Source organism: Rhincodon typus, chromosome 4 (genome assembly GCF_021869965.1).
Source record: "Rhincodon typus isolate 14 chromosome 4, sRhiTyp1.1, whole genome shotgun sequence".
Lineage (NCBI taxonomy): Eukaryota > Metazoa > Chordata > Chondrichthyes > Orectolobiformes > Rhincodontidae > Rhincodon > Rhincodon typus.
In genome coordinates this window covers 63,427,900-63,442,978 of record NC_063335.1, presented here as the reverse complement: position 1 = coordinate 63,442,978, position 15,079 = coordinate 63,427,900, and the positions used below count along the sequence as shown (strand labels likewise).

The 15,079-nt window shown below is 41.2% G+C and overlaps 1 protein-coding gene across 7 annotated transcripts in view; it reads right to left on the bottom strand.

Moving 5' to 3' along the window:
• Window positions 1-15,079, bottom strand: part of atp6v1h (ATPase H+ transporting V1 subunit H) — a 113,951-nt gene that overhangs the window by 22,260 nt on the left and 76,612 nt on the right. For all 7 annotated transcript variants that reach the window (XM_048595931.1, XM_048595935.1, XM_048595934.1 and 4 more), the window contains 2 exons: window positions 3,120-3,245; window positions 455-556 (listed from right to left, as the gene is read on the bottom strand). In XM_048595931.1, coding sequence (XP_048451888.1) covers window positions 455-556; window positions 3,120-3,245 — 228 coding nt within the window. The remainder of the gene's footprint in view (window positions 1-454; window positions 557-3,119; window positions 3,246-15,079) is intronic.

Sequence of the window (15,079 nt, the reverse complement as noted above, 5' to 3'; positions counted from 1 at the left end):
GTCCAGGCCCGAAACGTCAGCCGTCCTGCTCCTCTGATGCTGCTTGGCCTGCTGTGTTTATCCAGCTCTACACCTTGTTATCTCTTTACTTGAGTACAACTGCTTTAAGTCGTATTATGGCTTTCCAGAAGTGCATGTCATAGGGGTAAAGCCTCCTCCTTTAGGGGTTAACACGTCGTGCCTTGGAGACATTTGCTTAGTGCTTGTATAATCAAAACACCTGTAACTCTCCAGACAATCACTTAATTTACACCAAAACCAGTTTCTGATGCATTTTTTGAAAAGGCAGCCGGTACATCTTGGAATTGCATGTTAAAATTTCCACAATATTTAGAGGTTCTGACCAGTAGTAATGACAATTTCTAAAGAAAGGATTTTTACACTTTCACATTAAATATTCAGAAAGCATGGTATGTAATTCTTTATGTTGACTGTATTTACTGTGAGAGCTTACCGTTTTCCCCGAGGGTAGTGGCGCACATATTCACCAATATCATGTGCAGCAACTGCCAACACCTGAGGGTCATCAGAGACTTCTAAAAGCCTGGTCAAAATCCTTTGCAAGGAAGTCAAAATATAATCTAATCAGATCAGCATATATTTAGAGTCCGGAGTCACACAGCATGAAAACAGACCCTTCAGTCCAACTCCTCAGTGCTAACCGGACATTCCAGTCTGACCTAGTCCCATATTGCCCATCTCCCTCTAAACCCTTCCTATTCATATACACATCCAGATGCCTTTTAAAATGATGTAATTGAACCCGCCTCCACCACTACCTCTGGCAGCATGTTCCATACACCTTCTGGGTGGAAAAAAATTGCCCCTTATATCCCTTTTATATCTTTCCCCTCTCACCTTAAACCTACGCCCTTTAGTTTTGGACTCCCCACCCTAAAAGATTTTGGCTACTCACCCTCTCCACGCTGTCATCATTTACAAACCTCTATAAGGTCACCCCTCGGCCTCTGACACTGCAAGACAAAAAGTCCCAGCCTATTCGGCATTGCCTTATAACTCCAGCCCTCCAGTCCTGGCAATATCCTTGTAAGTTTTTACTGCACCCTCTCAAGTTTAATAACATCCTTCCTATAGGATGGCGACCAGGATTGTACACTGCATTCTAAAAGTGGCCTCAACAACATCCTGTACAGCCTCAACATGAAGTCTCAAATCCTATACTAAATGCCCTGACCAATGAAGGCAAGTGTGCCCAATGCCTTCTTCACCATCCTGTCGATGTGCAACTCCACTTTTAAAGAACTAGAATTTTTACTCCTAGGTCTCTGTTCGGCAACACTCCCCAGGGCCCCATCACTAACTGTACAAGACCTGCCATGGTTTGCTTTAACAAAAATGTAACAGTTCATATTTATCTAAATTAAGCTCCATCTGGCACTCCTCAGCCCATTGGCCCATCTGATCAAGGTCTCATTGTACTCAGATAATCTTCTTCACCTGTCCACTACAAAACCTATTTTGGTGTCATCTGCAAGCTTATTAACCATACCTCCTAAATTCGCATCCAAATCATTAATAAAACATGATGAAAAGCAGTGTACCCAGCACTCATCTGTGTTGCACATCAAAGGCTCCAATCCAAAAACAACCCTCTACTACCAACTATCTCCTACCTTCAAGCCAATTTTGTATCACTTGGCTAGCTACCGTGGATCCCATGTGATCTAACCTTACTAACCAGTTTACCATGCAGAACCTTGCTGAACGCTTTGCTGAAGTCCATATGCTGAATGTCTATCGCTCTGCCTTCAATCTTCTTTGCCTCCTCTTCAAAAAACTCAATGTTGATGATACAAATATCTCAGCAAAGAGCCTAGTAATCTCTTCACTAGCTTCCCACAAAATTCTGGGAAATACCTGATCAGATCCCAGGGATTTATCTACCTTTATGCATTTTAAAGACCTCCAACACCTCCTTTTCTGTAATAGAAACTCTTTTCAAGACATCACAATTTATTTCACAGAGTTCCCCAGCTTCCATATCTTTCTCCACAGTAAATACTGACAGGAAATATTAGTTTAGTATTGCACCCATCTCTTGTGGTTCCACACATAGATGGCCACGTCGATCTTTAAAGGGTCCCTATGCTCTTCTAGTTACTCTTTTGCCTTTAACGTACCTTTAGAATTGCTTCCCAACCATTCAATTTTTGGAAATTCCTGTCTAATCATGTCAAAAATGTCCTTACTCCAATTTATAACTATAATTTGATCAGTTCTATCCTCTTCCATAACTAACAGAATTAGGATCACTTGCCCCAAAGTGCTCCCCACTGACACCTCTGTCACTTGCCTTATTTCCCAACACAAAGTCAAGTACTGCTTCTTCTCTAATTGGTACATCCACACCGAAGGAAGTCTTCTTGTACGTGCTTAAAAATTACTCCCCATTCAAGCTCTTAACACTAGGACAGCCCCGATTCAAATTCCCTACCATTACACCCCTATTTTTCTTAGTTATCTGAGATCTCCTTACACATTTGCTACACAATGTTTTCTTGATTTGGTGGGGGGTGGGGTCTGCACTACAGTCATAATGTCATCATCCCTTCTTTATTTCTCAGTTCCAAACATATAAAACTTTATTGGATTATCTCACAAGAATATCCTTCCCAAGTCCAGCCATAACGTTATCCTAATCAAAAACACCACTCCCCCTCCTCTCCCGCTTCCCTTTCTATAGCATCTAGGTAAAATTCTGGCACGAAGACTTGACATTGATGTGAGAAACAGTGTTAGCTATGGTAATGCCACAAGGAAAGGCAACTGTTCTGTAACAGCTTCAAAACCTTGAGAGGACTGAACAATTTGTTTCTGCTTTATTCTCTTATGCACTAAAACATTTCCAGTCTACTGCCTTCACTAACCAAGACAAGCAAAATTAAATTCACATTATATTATATTTCAATAATGAAGTGCAAATTCATGAAAAAAATCCAATATAAATAACATTTTAAATATCACTGGGCTACCCAATTTCTGCAAACAAATGTGAAAAGGTAGGTAGGTAGTAACTAAGCTTCAATGACAAGATAGTAAGTAAGTAGAAAATTAATGTCAATTTATCTGAATAGAATAAAAAGTTGAATAAAACTCACTTCAGTAGTTCATAGTTCTTTTCATTCAACCTTGCAGCATTTTCACGCCAGAATTTTTCTGATTTGTGGACCGGACTCCATTCCAAGCGCCCTGACTTCAGTTCGGAACTGTATTCATCAAAAGAACTGGAAAGAAAAAAAGACAGTACAGCATTCACGTAAACTAACAAATGCTCTCAAAATTAAATTTTCAACTATATATATTTAATTATAATTAGAATGCACTCAGTTTTTTGCCCAACTAGCACATCAATATTTACGCTTACTCATGACGTCCCTTTTATCCTTCCTCATAAACTTTACCAATATAACCTATATCCTTTTCTCTTGTACACTTTCACCAGTCTCCCTTTAAATATAACTATACTATTCATCACAGATTCTGTGATAATTTCTACATTCTGACTTTTTCCACCAAATTATTGATCAACTGCTCTCCCTGGTATGCACAGCTCTCCCTCCCACTCTTCAGCTAACAACCCTTTCAATCAACTGGCGCCATCACCCCTCTCTTTAAAAAAATCTCAAGTCTTTTACAAACTACCACCAATATCTAACTTCCCTCTCCTCTAAGGTTTCTGCATGTTATCAACTTCCTATCTACACTCTTCTCTTTTCAGAATTTCAATATAATGTAATGTTTTGAAAAAAGGCAGAATTCACACAATGTGGTCATTGTTGGTTAGACCAGCATTTATTGCCCATTCCTAACTGCAGTTAAGAGTCAACAGCATTGCAGTGTGTCTGCAGTCACAAAGAGGCCAAAGCCAGATAAGAATAGCAGCCTTTCCCCCCTTAAAATACATGAACAAACTAGGTGGGCTTTAGTGGTAATTGACAACAGTTCCACGGTCATTAGACTTGATTCCAGATTTTTACTGAATTCAAATTCCATCATCTGTCATGGTAAGATTTGATCCTAGTCCCTAGAACATTTATTTGGATCTCTGGATAATATCACTAGGACATGAGCCTTTGCAGTAGTGAAATGGATTCCCAAGATTTTATGAAACTGTAACCTAGTAGCCAATATAAAAGGTACAGAAGAGTTTTGGGTATATAGCAGCCATCCATTTGATGAATTTGGCCAAGACACACAATTGTCATTAGCATAACAACAAGTACATGCGGATGGAACAAGCACATTCCTGGACCTCTGAACTGGTGATCTTGTCCTGCCAAAGGAAGGAAGAAAATGTTCAGCTTTTTCCACCTGCCTCATTGACATTGTCCAGATCTCATGACCGTCGACATTAGGTTTAACAAAACTATGAGAACCTGGCACAGCTTTAGATTAGATCTCAGGTATGCAAGGTTGAACAACTATTTCTTTATTTTGGCATGCAAATAGGCATATGACCGCAAAGAAGATTATGCCAAAGAACATCAATGTTATACACCATGCTGGCCCACAACATTCAATCTTCAAGGGTCCTGATGTTGTCCTGTCATTGTTAACCGATGTCATCAGGTTAGCACAGAAAGGTGGTTACATGGGAGTAGCTTCAGCAGGCAATCAATTTTCACCAGCAGTTTAAACAGACCACCTTGTCAAGTCCTAAAGGGCATAGCTGATGGACTAGGTGTGTAGCAGGCAGCAAAAAGGACAAAAAAAAGGGGGAAAAACACACTTGACCATATCTTCACCAATCTGCCAGTCACAAATGTATCTGTCCATGACAGCATCGATAACAGTGACCACCATACAGTCCTTGCGCAGATGAAGTCCTGTCTACACATGGAGACTAGCCTCCCTTATGTTTTGTGACACCATCACTATGCTAAATGGGATAGACTTTGATTAAGTCTAGCAAATCAAGACTTGGGAATCCACGAGAGGCTGCAGCAGCAGAACTGTACTCCACCACAATCTAATATGGCATGGCATATCCCCTACTACATTTATCAAGGCAGGTGATCAAATCTGGTTCAATGGAGAGTGGGAGGAGAACATGCCAGGTGCAGCACTAAGTATACTTAAAATTGAGGTGTCAATCTGGTGAAGCTACAAAGCAGGAATTCATGCATGCCAAACAGGCATAAAAGGTGACATATTCCAAAACCAAATCAGCTCAAAGTCCTGTACATGCAATTGTGAATGGTGTTCGAAAATTAGGTTGCTCACTGGAGGTAGCAACTCCACAAATATCCATATCCACATCCTCAATCATGGGGGACACACAGCAATGTGGAAGATATGGCTGATGCATTTGTAAAAGCCTTCAGCTGGAAGTGCCAAGTGGATGATCTATGTCAACAACCTCCAGGAGTATCACAGATGCCAGGCTTCAATCAATTCAGCTCTCTGCGAGATCAAGAAACAGCTGGAGGCACTGGCACTGTAATGTTCATGAACTTTGGCAACATTTTGGAAACATTTCTCAAGGTGCCACTCTTCTAGCTGAGTTGTTCCAGTGCAGTTGCAACATTAACATCTACATGACAATGTGTAAAATTGCCAGACATGTCCTATACACAAATAAAAAAGGACAAATATAACAGCCAATTACCAACCTTAGTCTACCATCAAAAAAAAAAAAAAAAATCAGTAAATTTATAAAAGATGTCATCAATAGTCCTATCAAGCAGCACTTCAGAAACTGAACTGGACTAACCAATACAAAGACAGATCAGAGGTTGGAATCACGCAAGTAATAACTTCTGACTCCCTAGGCCTGTCCAAGTACAGGATACAAGACAGGAGTGTGATGGAATAATGCCCACCTGCCTGGATGACTGCAGTTCCTATACAAGCAACTTGATACCATCCAGGATAAATCACCCTGTTGACTGGCACCACCAAACATGCATTCCCACCACTGCTGAGTAGTAGTGTGCACCATCTGTAAGATATACTACATAACGCAAGACTTTTCCAAACAACCAACCACAACCATCTATATTACCATTCATTCACTGTCACTGGGTCAAAATCCTTGAACTCCCTCCATAACGGCATTATCAGTCTACCTTCACCAAACAGATTGCGGTTCAAAAAGCAGCTCACCCTCACCTTCAAGGTCAACAAGGTATGGACAATAAGTGCTGGCTCATCTATCATCCCCTAGAATATTAGGAAAACAATGGTTTGAGACTCATGGTTGAATGTCTTGGTGAAATTTATGAAGGAAACAGACCGTTGCCTTCCTACATGGCACTGCACTTAGTTTGTCCACGAAGCTTCTGTTAATTGTAGAACTTTTAGTTCCAAAACTACATAAAAGCATCTGTGAGGACGCAGTCAGGATTTACAGACTGAGAAGGGGAAACATGGGCAAATACATTTCCCATGATTCTCAGCAAGGAGACGCTGCAACACTCGTTGAAAATATTGTTTTTTTTTTGTACAGGATTACAATTCTATATCCCAGGGCATTCCTCCAGCAGAGATGGATGCTTGTCCAGATACGGCAGGAACCTGGTTTGTCATACTTGAGTTCAGGCAATATAGCATCAGCACATGGAACTTTGCTCATGGCAAGCAATGCAACAGCTTTGATCATTTCCTTCAGTACCCAGTTCTGCCATCTAAACAAGCTTTCTATGTTATTGTCACATTCAAACTCTGGGTGAGTTTCCCAATTTTTGTGGTTTCAGGAGATAAGCGAAATCATCAATTCCATGGTGAAGAGGAATTCTCATTCTTTATCCTGATTGATTTAAAAATATCTTCCTTTTTGGATACTTTCTCCCAGATCCAAATGACCATCTTTTAAAAGCATTCAATTTAACCAGGCTTTTAAGTTTACAAAGTTTATTAATTACTAAATGCAAAAAGAATTAGTAACTCAATACTAACATGAATTAGAAATAAGAGACAAGACCAAAAAGCTAAGTTTAAAAAATACATGTGGATCAGTCTCTGAATTGCTCATGAACAGCAAATAGTTGAATATTGTAGCCACTGTAATGACATTGGCAATTCCAAGAGTTTTGCAGATTGATTCTAGCACCGAGTGAGAGAATCTCTTTACCTGCAACACAGTGGTAACCAGGGAATAGTTGTTCGACTGTGACCTTTGCAGCTCAAAATCTTTTAACCCTTGTTCTTATGTATTCTTTCAATGAGTGGCGCGGTGGCTCAGTGGTTAACACTGCTGCCTCAGTGCCAGGAAACCAGGACGACTGGAGTTCGCACGTTCTACTTGTGTCTGCATGGGTTTCCTCTGGATGCTCCGATTTCCTCCGTTCAAAAGGTCTGTAGTCAGGTGGATTAACCATGGTAAATACAGGGATGGCATTACACTTCATTTATAGATAGCCATTTTGGTTGCATCAGTCTTCTTTAAAAGTACTTTGGAATTACAAGTTACAAATGTCCACAGTACTTCAGGGTACTGACCTGTGATTATAACCTTATTCGACAGCTTCCTCAGCAAGTATCCAGCATGCAATACAAGCCAAGTAAAGTTCTACACATCTCTCCCGACAGTTTATTGCAGCTGGCATTGACAACCCATCTTTTGTTTTCAAATGGAGTAGTTTTCTTTCCTGATGGGCCCATTATCTTTTTAATACCTTCATAAATGACAAATGCTAGTAGCATCTAAAAATATTTGGATATCTTGGTAATGCTGTCACTAGAGGCCACTGGAAGCCTAGCAAATTTGTAGATTCTATTTCAAGTAACTCTTTGGACACTTGTAGTCTTCTTGCTCAGACTTGTACTGTAGTTATCAGGATACAAGTCAACTCTTGAGCCTCAAAAAGACCCTAGAAAAGGTGAGCAGCCTTATATGCAGGAAAAGTAAGTGAAGTGAAGTGAATTGTTCATATGGATCGTCACCATTTTAAAATAACACTGATATCTAACAAAGATCAGGTGTGCCTTAAACTCCCATGCATCTGTGACACAGCTTACTATTAAAGGTACCCGTTAAGTAAAGAATTTTGGGTTGAAAAATTGAGTCTGACCAGAATTGCATTGTGTGGCTGAAACGCAGAGGTGGCGTGCAACTTATATGCCAAGTATATAAAAAGGAAGAGAGCAAGAGACCAAATAGAACATATGGCCTTTACAGAATGAGGCTAGGGAAATAAAAACAGGGAACCAGGCAATGGCAGAAGTGTTTACTAAATACTTTGCATCAGTCTTCATGGTAGAAGAGAAACAGCATTCCACAAATAGTAAAATTGGAAGGGGCAAAAAGGAGGAAACAAATACAATAGCTATCACTCAAGAAGTACAAGAGAAACTAATGGAACTAAAAATCAATAAGCCCTTGAATCTGATGGGATTCATCCTCGGATATGAATAGAAGGAGCTACAGAGATAATAGATACACTAGTAGCAATCTTGTAATAATCCTTAGATTCTGGAGAAGTGTTAGACAACTGGAAAACTGTCAACGTAACACCTTTATTTCAGAAGGGAAAGAAATAAAACAAAATACAGATAATCATAACCACTTACTTTAACATGTTTCATTGGAAAAATTAGGAGTCTATTATAAAGGACAAATTGACAGAGCATTTATACACATACTTACACAAATATACATTCTAATCAAGCACAGCTTCACAAAGGGGAAATCATACCTAACAAGTTTATTACAGTTCTTTGAGGTTGTAACAAGAGAATAGATAAAGGGGAAGCAGTGGATGTAACAGTTAGATTCTGGAAGATATTTGAAGAGGTACCACACATTAGGCAACTTAAGAGTTCACGGTGTGGCGGTAGTACATTAGCATGGATAAGGGACTAGATAAACAATAGAAGGTAGATTGGGATATGGAGGGATATTTTCAGGGTGGCTGTAACTAGTGGTGTGCCAAAGGGATCAGTGCTGGGGCCACAACTATTTACAGCAAATATTAATAACTTAGATGTAGAAATGCACTAATCCTAAATTGGCAGAAGGCAAAACTAGGTGGGAAGGCAAGTGGTGAGGATAACAGAGTCTGCAGAGGTACAGACAGGTTAATGAGTGGGCAAAAATTTGGCAGATGGAATATAACATGAAGATGTGGGGTTATGCATTTTGACAGGAAGAAGCTGGACTGATATTATTTAAAACCTGCAGAAAGCTGCAGCAGTGGGAGTCCACATGCATAAAATCATAAAAAGCTAGCATACAAATTCAACAGGTGCAGGGAAGGCAAATGAAACTATATTTTAAGCTGAGCCAGCATTCATTCCCTTTTCAATACAGGCAGAGTATAACAATAAGGAAATTTTGCTGAAACTATGCAAACACTAGGTTATATCACAACTGTAATACTGAAGTTTAATCCCCTTATCTAAGGAAAGACATACTGACATTGGAGGCAGTCCAGAGAAGGTTCACTAGCTTAATCCCAGGCAGGGAGGGATTGTCTTACAAGGTCCAGGTGGTTGGATATGTACTCATTCGAGTTCAAAAGAATGAGAAGAGACCTTAAATAGAACATTCAAGATTTTTAGGCTACCAGATACGATGAGTGTGGAGAAGTTGTTTCCCTCTGTGGAAAGTCTAGGACCAGACGTTATAATCTCAGAACAAGGGGGCACCCAGTTACAGCAAAAAGGAGGATGAATTTCTTCTCTCTAAGGGTTGTGAATCTGTGGAACTCCTTACTAGAGTGGTCTGTAAAAGCCAGGTTATTAAAGAACATATTCAAGGCTGAGAGGCTGAGATTAAAAATCAGAAAATCAAGGGTTATAAGGAAAAGACAAGAAAGTAGAGCTTAGGATCACCAGATCAATCATGATCTCATTAGAGGAGATTTTGAGGGCTGAATGGCCTATTTCTGCTCCAATGTCTTGTGGCACGTGCAAATTGAGAATTTTATTGAGCCTTTGAAAAATTGTCTTTTATATACTGTATTTACTTATATGCTGTCATTTACAGCAATTAGTGAATGCAAGCGTTGATCTAGTTAGCATTTTCCAACTCTTCACATCACAAAGGGCAACGGCATTGAAGTATATTCCATTGCCCTTCTGCTCTTTGCATGGGAGTGCAAGAGTGCTGGTTCAGCACAACAGGTGAACTGTTGATAGGCAGTATGATCGGTGTTTATGGAGCAATTCTACTTCAAATGAGAAAGCTTTAGATGTTTCTGCTTAACATTCAGACTAATGAGTAAAAATTTCATCCAATTAATTAGGAAGACCACCACAATGATTGACCTTGGTACCCCTTACAAAGATGACTCTCTAATTATCACAATCCCTCCCCACGCAACTACTTGTGACTTAGTAAGACTATTTGCTATTCCAGCTTCCAACTACATAGCCAGGCCATAATAGATACAATGCTGGAAATCAGGAACAAAAACAGAAATTTCTGGAAAACCTTGGCAGATCTGGTAGCATCTGTGGGGAAAAAAAGCAATTAATGCTTCAGGTCTAGTGACATTCCTTCAGGACTGTTTTGAAAAATGTTAAAATATGCAAAAATATATTTTAAAGCTTATAAAGCAACTGGATAACATAAGACAGCTTTCAGCTGGAACTGGATTCCTTTATTATATCACACTATGATGTTATTAGTCTGAGTGTGAAATTATCTTGGTTGAGTAGTTAAGAACCTTTTTCAGTTTATACAGGCTAAAAGCACAAAACAGTTCATAACATTTTTCTAAATTATACAAAGTAAACAATCTATGTCAGGCTCCTACTCATCGACTACTGCTCCACCTTTAACATCATAATTCCTTCCAGGCTAATCTCAAAGCCTAGGTTTCGGCTCTGCCTCTGCAACCAGATCTTCAGCTTCTTGGCCCACAGACAGCAGCGAAGGTAGACAATAGCAACTGCTCCACAATAATCCACAATACTGGAGCCCCGCAAAGATGCATTCTCAGCCCCTACTTTACTCCCTGTACATTCAAGGCTGTAGCCAATTTCCGTGTGAATGCCATCTACAAGTTTGCTGATGACACCACCATGGTAGGACAGATATCAAATGATGAGTCAGAATACAGGAAGAGATAGAGTGCTTAGTGTTGTAGTGTAATGATAACAACCTCTCTCTCTCAATGTCAGCAAAACATAAGAACTAATCATTGACTTCAGGAAAAAGGAGGACACGCCCTTACCTACATCAATGGAGTTGAGGTGGACAGAGTCGACAGCGTCAAGTTCCTAGGAGTGACGATAACCAATAATCTGCCCTGGACCTCCCAAGTAGATGGTCAACAAGACACCACAACGCAGCCTCTTCCTCATGCGGCTTAGGGTATTCAGCATGTCCATAAGGACCCTCACCAACTTTTACAAATACACCATAGAAAACATTCTATCTGGGTGCATAACGGCTTGGTACAGCAGGGTGCTGCTCTGGCCAGAACCGTAAGAAACTAAAGAAAGTTGTCTGGGCTGTGCACACCATCACTGAAGCCAACCTCCCATGCATGGAATCCACTTACACTTTTTGTTGCCACGGAAAGGCGGCCAATGTCAAATACCTCTCCCACCCTGGTAATGCTCACTTCCAACCTGCCCAGTCAGGCAAAAGCTACAGAAGCTTCAACACATGTACCAACAGGCTCAAGAACAGCTTCTTCCAAATAATGTTGATCGTCCTAATGTTGACCTTGCTTTGCGCACCTCCTGTGTGGCCGTAACATAGATGATAGGAGCAGGTGGCGGCCATTTGAGCCTGCTCCGCTGTTCTTCAGAATTATGGCTGATCGTCCAACTCAATAGCCTAATCCTGCTTTCTCCCCATAACCTTTGATCCCATTCACCCCAAGTGCTATATCCAGTCATCTCTTGAATACATTCAATATTTTGGCATCAACTAAGTCCTGTGGTAATGAATTCCACAGGCTCACCCACTCTTTGGGTGAAGAAATGTCTCATCTCCTTCCTAAATCATCTACTCACAAATCCACATACTGTGACCCCTGGTTTTGGATACACTCACTATCAGGAACATCCTGCATCCATCCTGTCCAGTCCTGTTAGAATTTTAAAAGTCTCTATGAGATCCCCCGTCATTCGTCTGAACTCCAGTGAAAACAATCCCAACCTAGTCAGTCAACCTCTCCTCATACATCAGGATCCCAATCCCAACCTAGTCAGTCAATCTCTCCTCCTGCCATCCCCGGAATCAGCCTAGTAAACTTTCACTACACTCCCAAGAGCAAGAGCATCCTTCCTCAGAAAGGGCGGCCAAAACTGCACACAATATTCCAGGTGTGGTCTCACTAAGACCCTGTACAACTACAAAAACACACCCCTGCCCCTGTACTCAAAACCTCTTGCAATGAAGGCCATCATACTATTTGCCTTCTTTATCACCTGCTGTGCCTGCATGCTTCAGCGACTGGTGCACAAGGACACCCAAGACCTGCTGCGCACTGCCCTCTCCCAATTTACAGCCATTCAGGTAGTAATCTGCCTTGTTTTTGCTTCTGAAGTGAATAACCTCACATTTATCCAAATTATACTGCATCTGCCATTGATACGCGCCCCCTCACCCAACCTGTTGAGATCATGCTGAACAATCTGTATCCTCCCGACAGTTCACCGCCTCCCCCCCCACACAACTCGGCATCATCTACAAACTTGGAGAGGTTACATTTTGTTCCCTCATCCAAATCATTAATATATATTGTGAATAGCTGGGGTCCCAGCACTGATCCCTGTGGCACCCCACTAGTTACTGCTTGCCAATTTGAAAAGGATCCATTAATTCCTACTTTGTTTCCACTCTGCCATCTAGTTTCCTAGCCATCTCAATACACTCCCCCACCCCACCCCATCCCACACGCTTTATTCTTGTTAATCACTTATGTGGGACTTTGACTGGCTCCCCATTGTCAACTCTACTAGTTACATCTTCATAGAATTTGTCAAGCATGATTTCCCCTTCATAAATCCATGCTGACTGTCTGATCCTGCCACTGCTTTCTAAATGCTCCGCTATAAAATCCTCGACAATGGATTCGAGAATTTTCCCCATTACCGACGTTAGGCTCACCAGTCTATAATTCCCTGTTTTCTCTGCACCTCCCTTTTTGAATACTGGAGTGACATTAGCCACCTTCTAATCTGCAGGGACTGTTCCAGAGTCGATAGTATCCTGGAAAATGACCAACGTATCTACCATCTCTAGAGTTACTTCCTGAAGTAATCTGGGATGTAACATTGTATGCCGTGCTCTAAATGCCCTGTGATCGATATGTCCTTGTTTGCTATGATCTGCCTGCACTGCTTGCAAAACAAAGCTTTTCATTGTACTTAGGTACATGTGACTACAACAAATCCAATGAAAGATAACTAGGAGTGGAAAATGGAAATAGCATAATGAATGCAAAAGAGGCTACACTTTAGTAAGAAGTGCAATGACTGGTGAAGGCAGAAATGTCTGAAAGGATTTTGTGACAAGGAATCAAGGAACTATAAAACGTTTTTATGATCTGTAGTGAGACACAAATGCTCCTAGTGATAGTAGGAACTGCAGATGCTGGAGAATCTGAGATAACAAATAGAGCTTCTGAAGAAGGGTCTAGGCCCGAAACATCAGCCTTCCTGCTCGGCCTGCTGTGTTCATCCAGCTCTACACCTTGTTATCACAAACGCTTCTAGGCCATTTGACATGGATGGAATTATTTTTCCTGTTGTTCAACACTGGACCAATGCAGTTCTATGGGGTCTATGCAAAACTAAGGTCTAAGGCAGTGCTTCACAAACTATTTTCCAATGTGACTCCATTTTAATTGGGCACCACCTGCTCAGGGGCAGGATAGGCAACAAAGGCTGGCCTTGCAAATGACATTCAGTCGATGAACAAAAATAAATATACATAGGAAAAAATTCTTGATTAATGTGCCCTGACACACCAAAAACAAAATAAAGCAGCATCGTAGTATTTGCTACATCAAATTATGCAAATCGCTGATCAACTTGCACCATGAAATCTGCTTCTGCAGTATTTTGCAAATATGAAAAGTTCCCCAATAAATTCACACCCCTCTTAATCTGCCTACCCTCAAACACTTACTCATGCCCTCCCATCTCCACTCAGCCCTGCTCAGGCCCCACAGGCCAACCAGAGAGGCCACCATCAGTTCTGAGGAAGGGTCACCGGACCCGAAACATTAACTCTGTTTTCTCCTCCACAGATGCTGCCAAACCTGCTGAGCTTTTCCAGCAATTTTGTTTTTGTTCCAGAGAGGCCTCAGGCCCTGCTCCATTTCTATTTCTACCAACTCCAACCCTTGCCAATCCTAGTCTGCTGGATTTGAAGTCACCCCAGATGTTGCACTTAACTCCAAACCCCTTCAGTAGACACTTCACCTCTTCAGTCGAGTCAGTTGGCTGCTGTGGCTCCTCTGCAGATCCAAACAGCCAGGGAAGGGGGATCCAGCATCCTGGCAAATAGTAGCTTGAGCTCCTCAGAAACTGATAGAATAGCTGCCCCTTGGCCTATCATTGGATGCTTTGACAACGTTGAAGTTCCAGAGACAGAAAAGAATCAGAGGCAGCGCAAAGCAGCGACTGTTACTGAAAATGAGGCTGGGACCATGGCTGGTTGGAATTTCTCTTGCTCCCATCCCAGGGTAGGAGCCTGAAATAAGAAGCCGAGCAGCAGCTGGATTGGGGAACTGTTCGACCCATTGCTGACAGTGCCTAGGATTGGGCAAGAGGATTCAACCAACCTCAGTGGCAGTGGAGGTGGCACCAAGATGACAGCCTAGAAGTAGCTACTCAAGGCCATGGCCTCTACACCGCCTAATCTAGAAAGATAGATCAGTGGTCGACTGAAGTGAAAAAGGGGCTGAGTGATAAATCTGAGTCAGATAGACAGCAGGAGAAAAGCATAATGATCCAAAAGCTGGTACCCCACAAAATAGCAGAAATTTCTCATCTATTAATCCACTGCTAGAATACTCCATTTAACCATGACATGATTACCGATACTATAGTATTTGAAGTAAACAAATTTCAAGTTGTATTCAATTGCTATCTGTAAATCTACTCTACAATTCTCGGCAAACTTGTGCAATAACCCTGGCTCATTGAATAG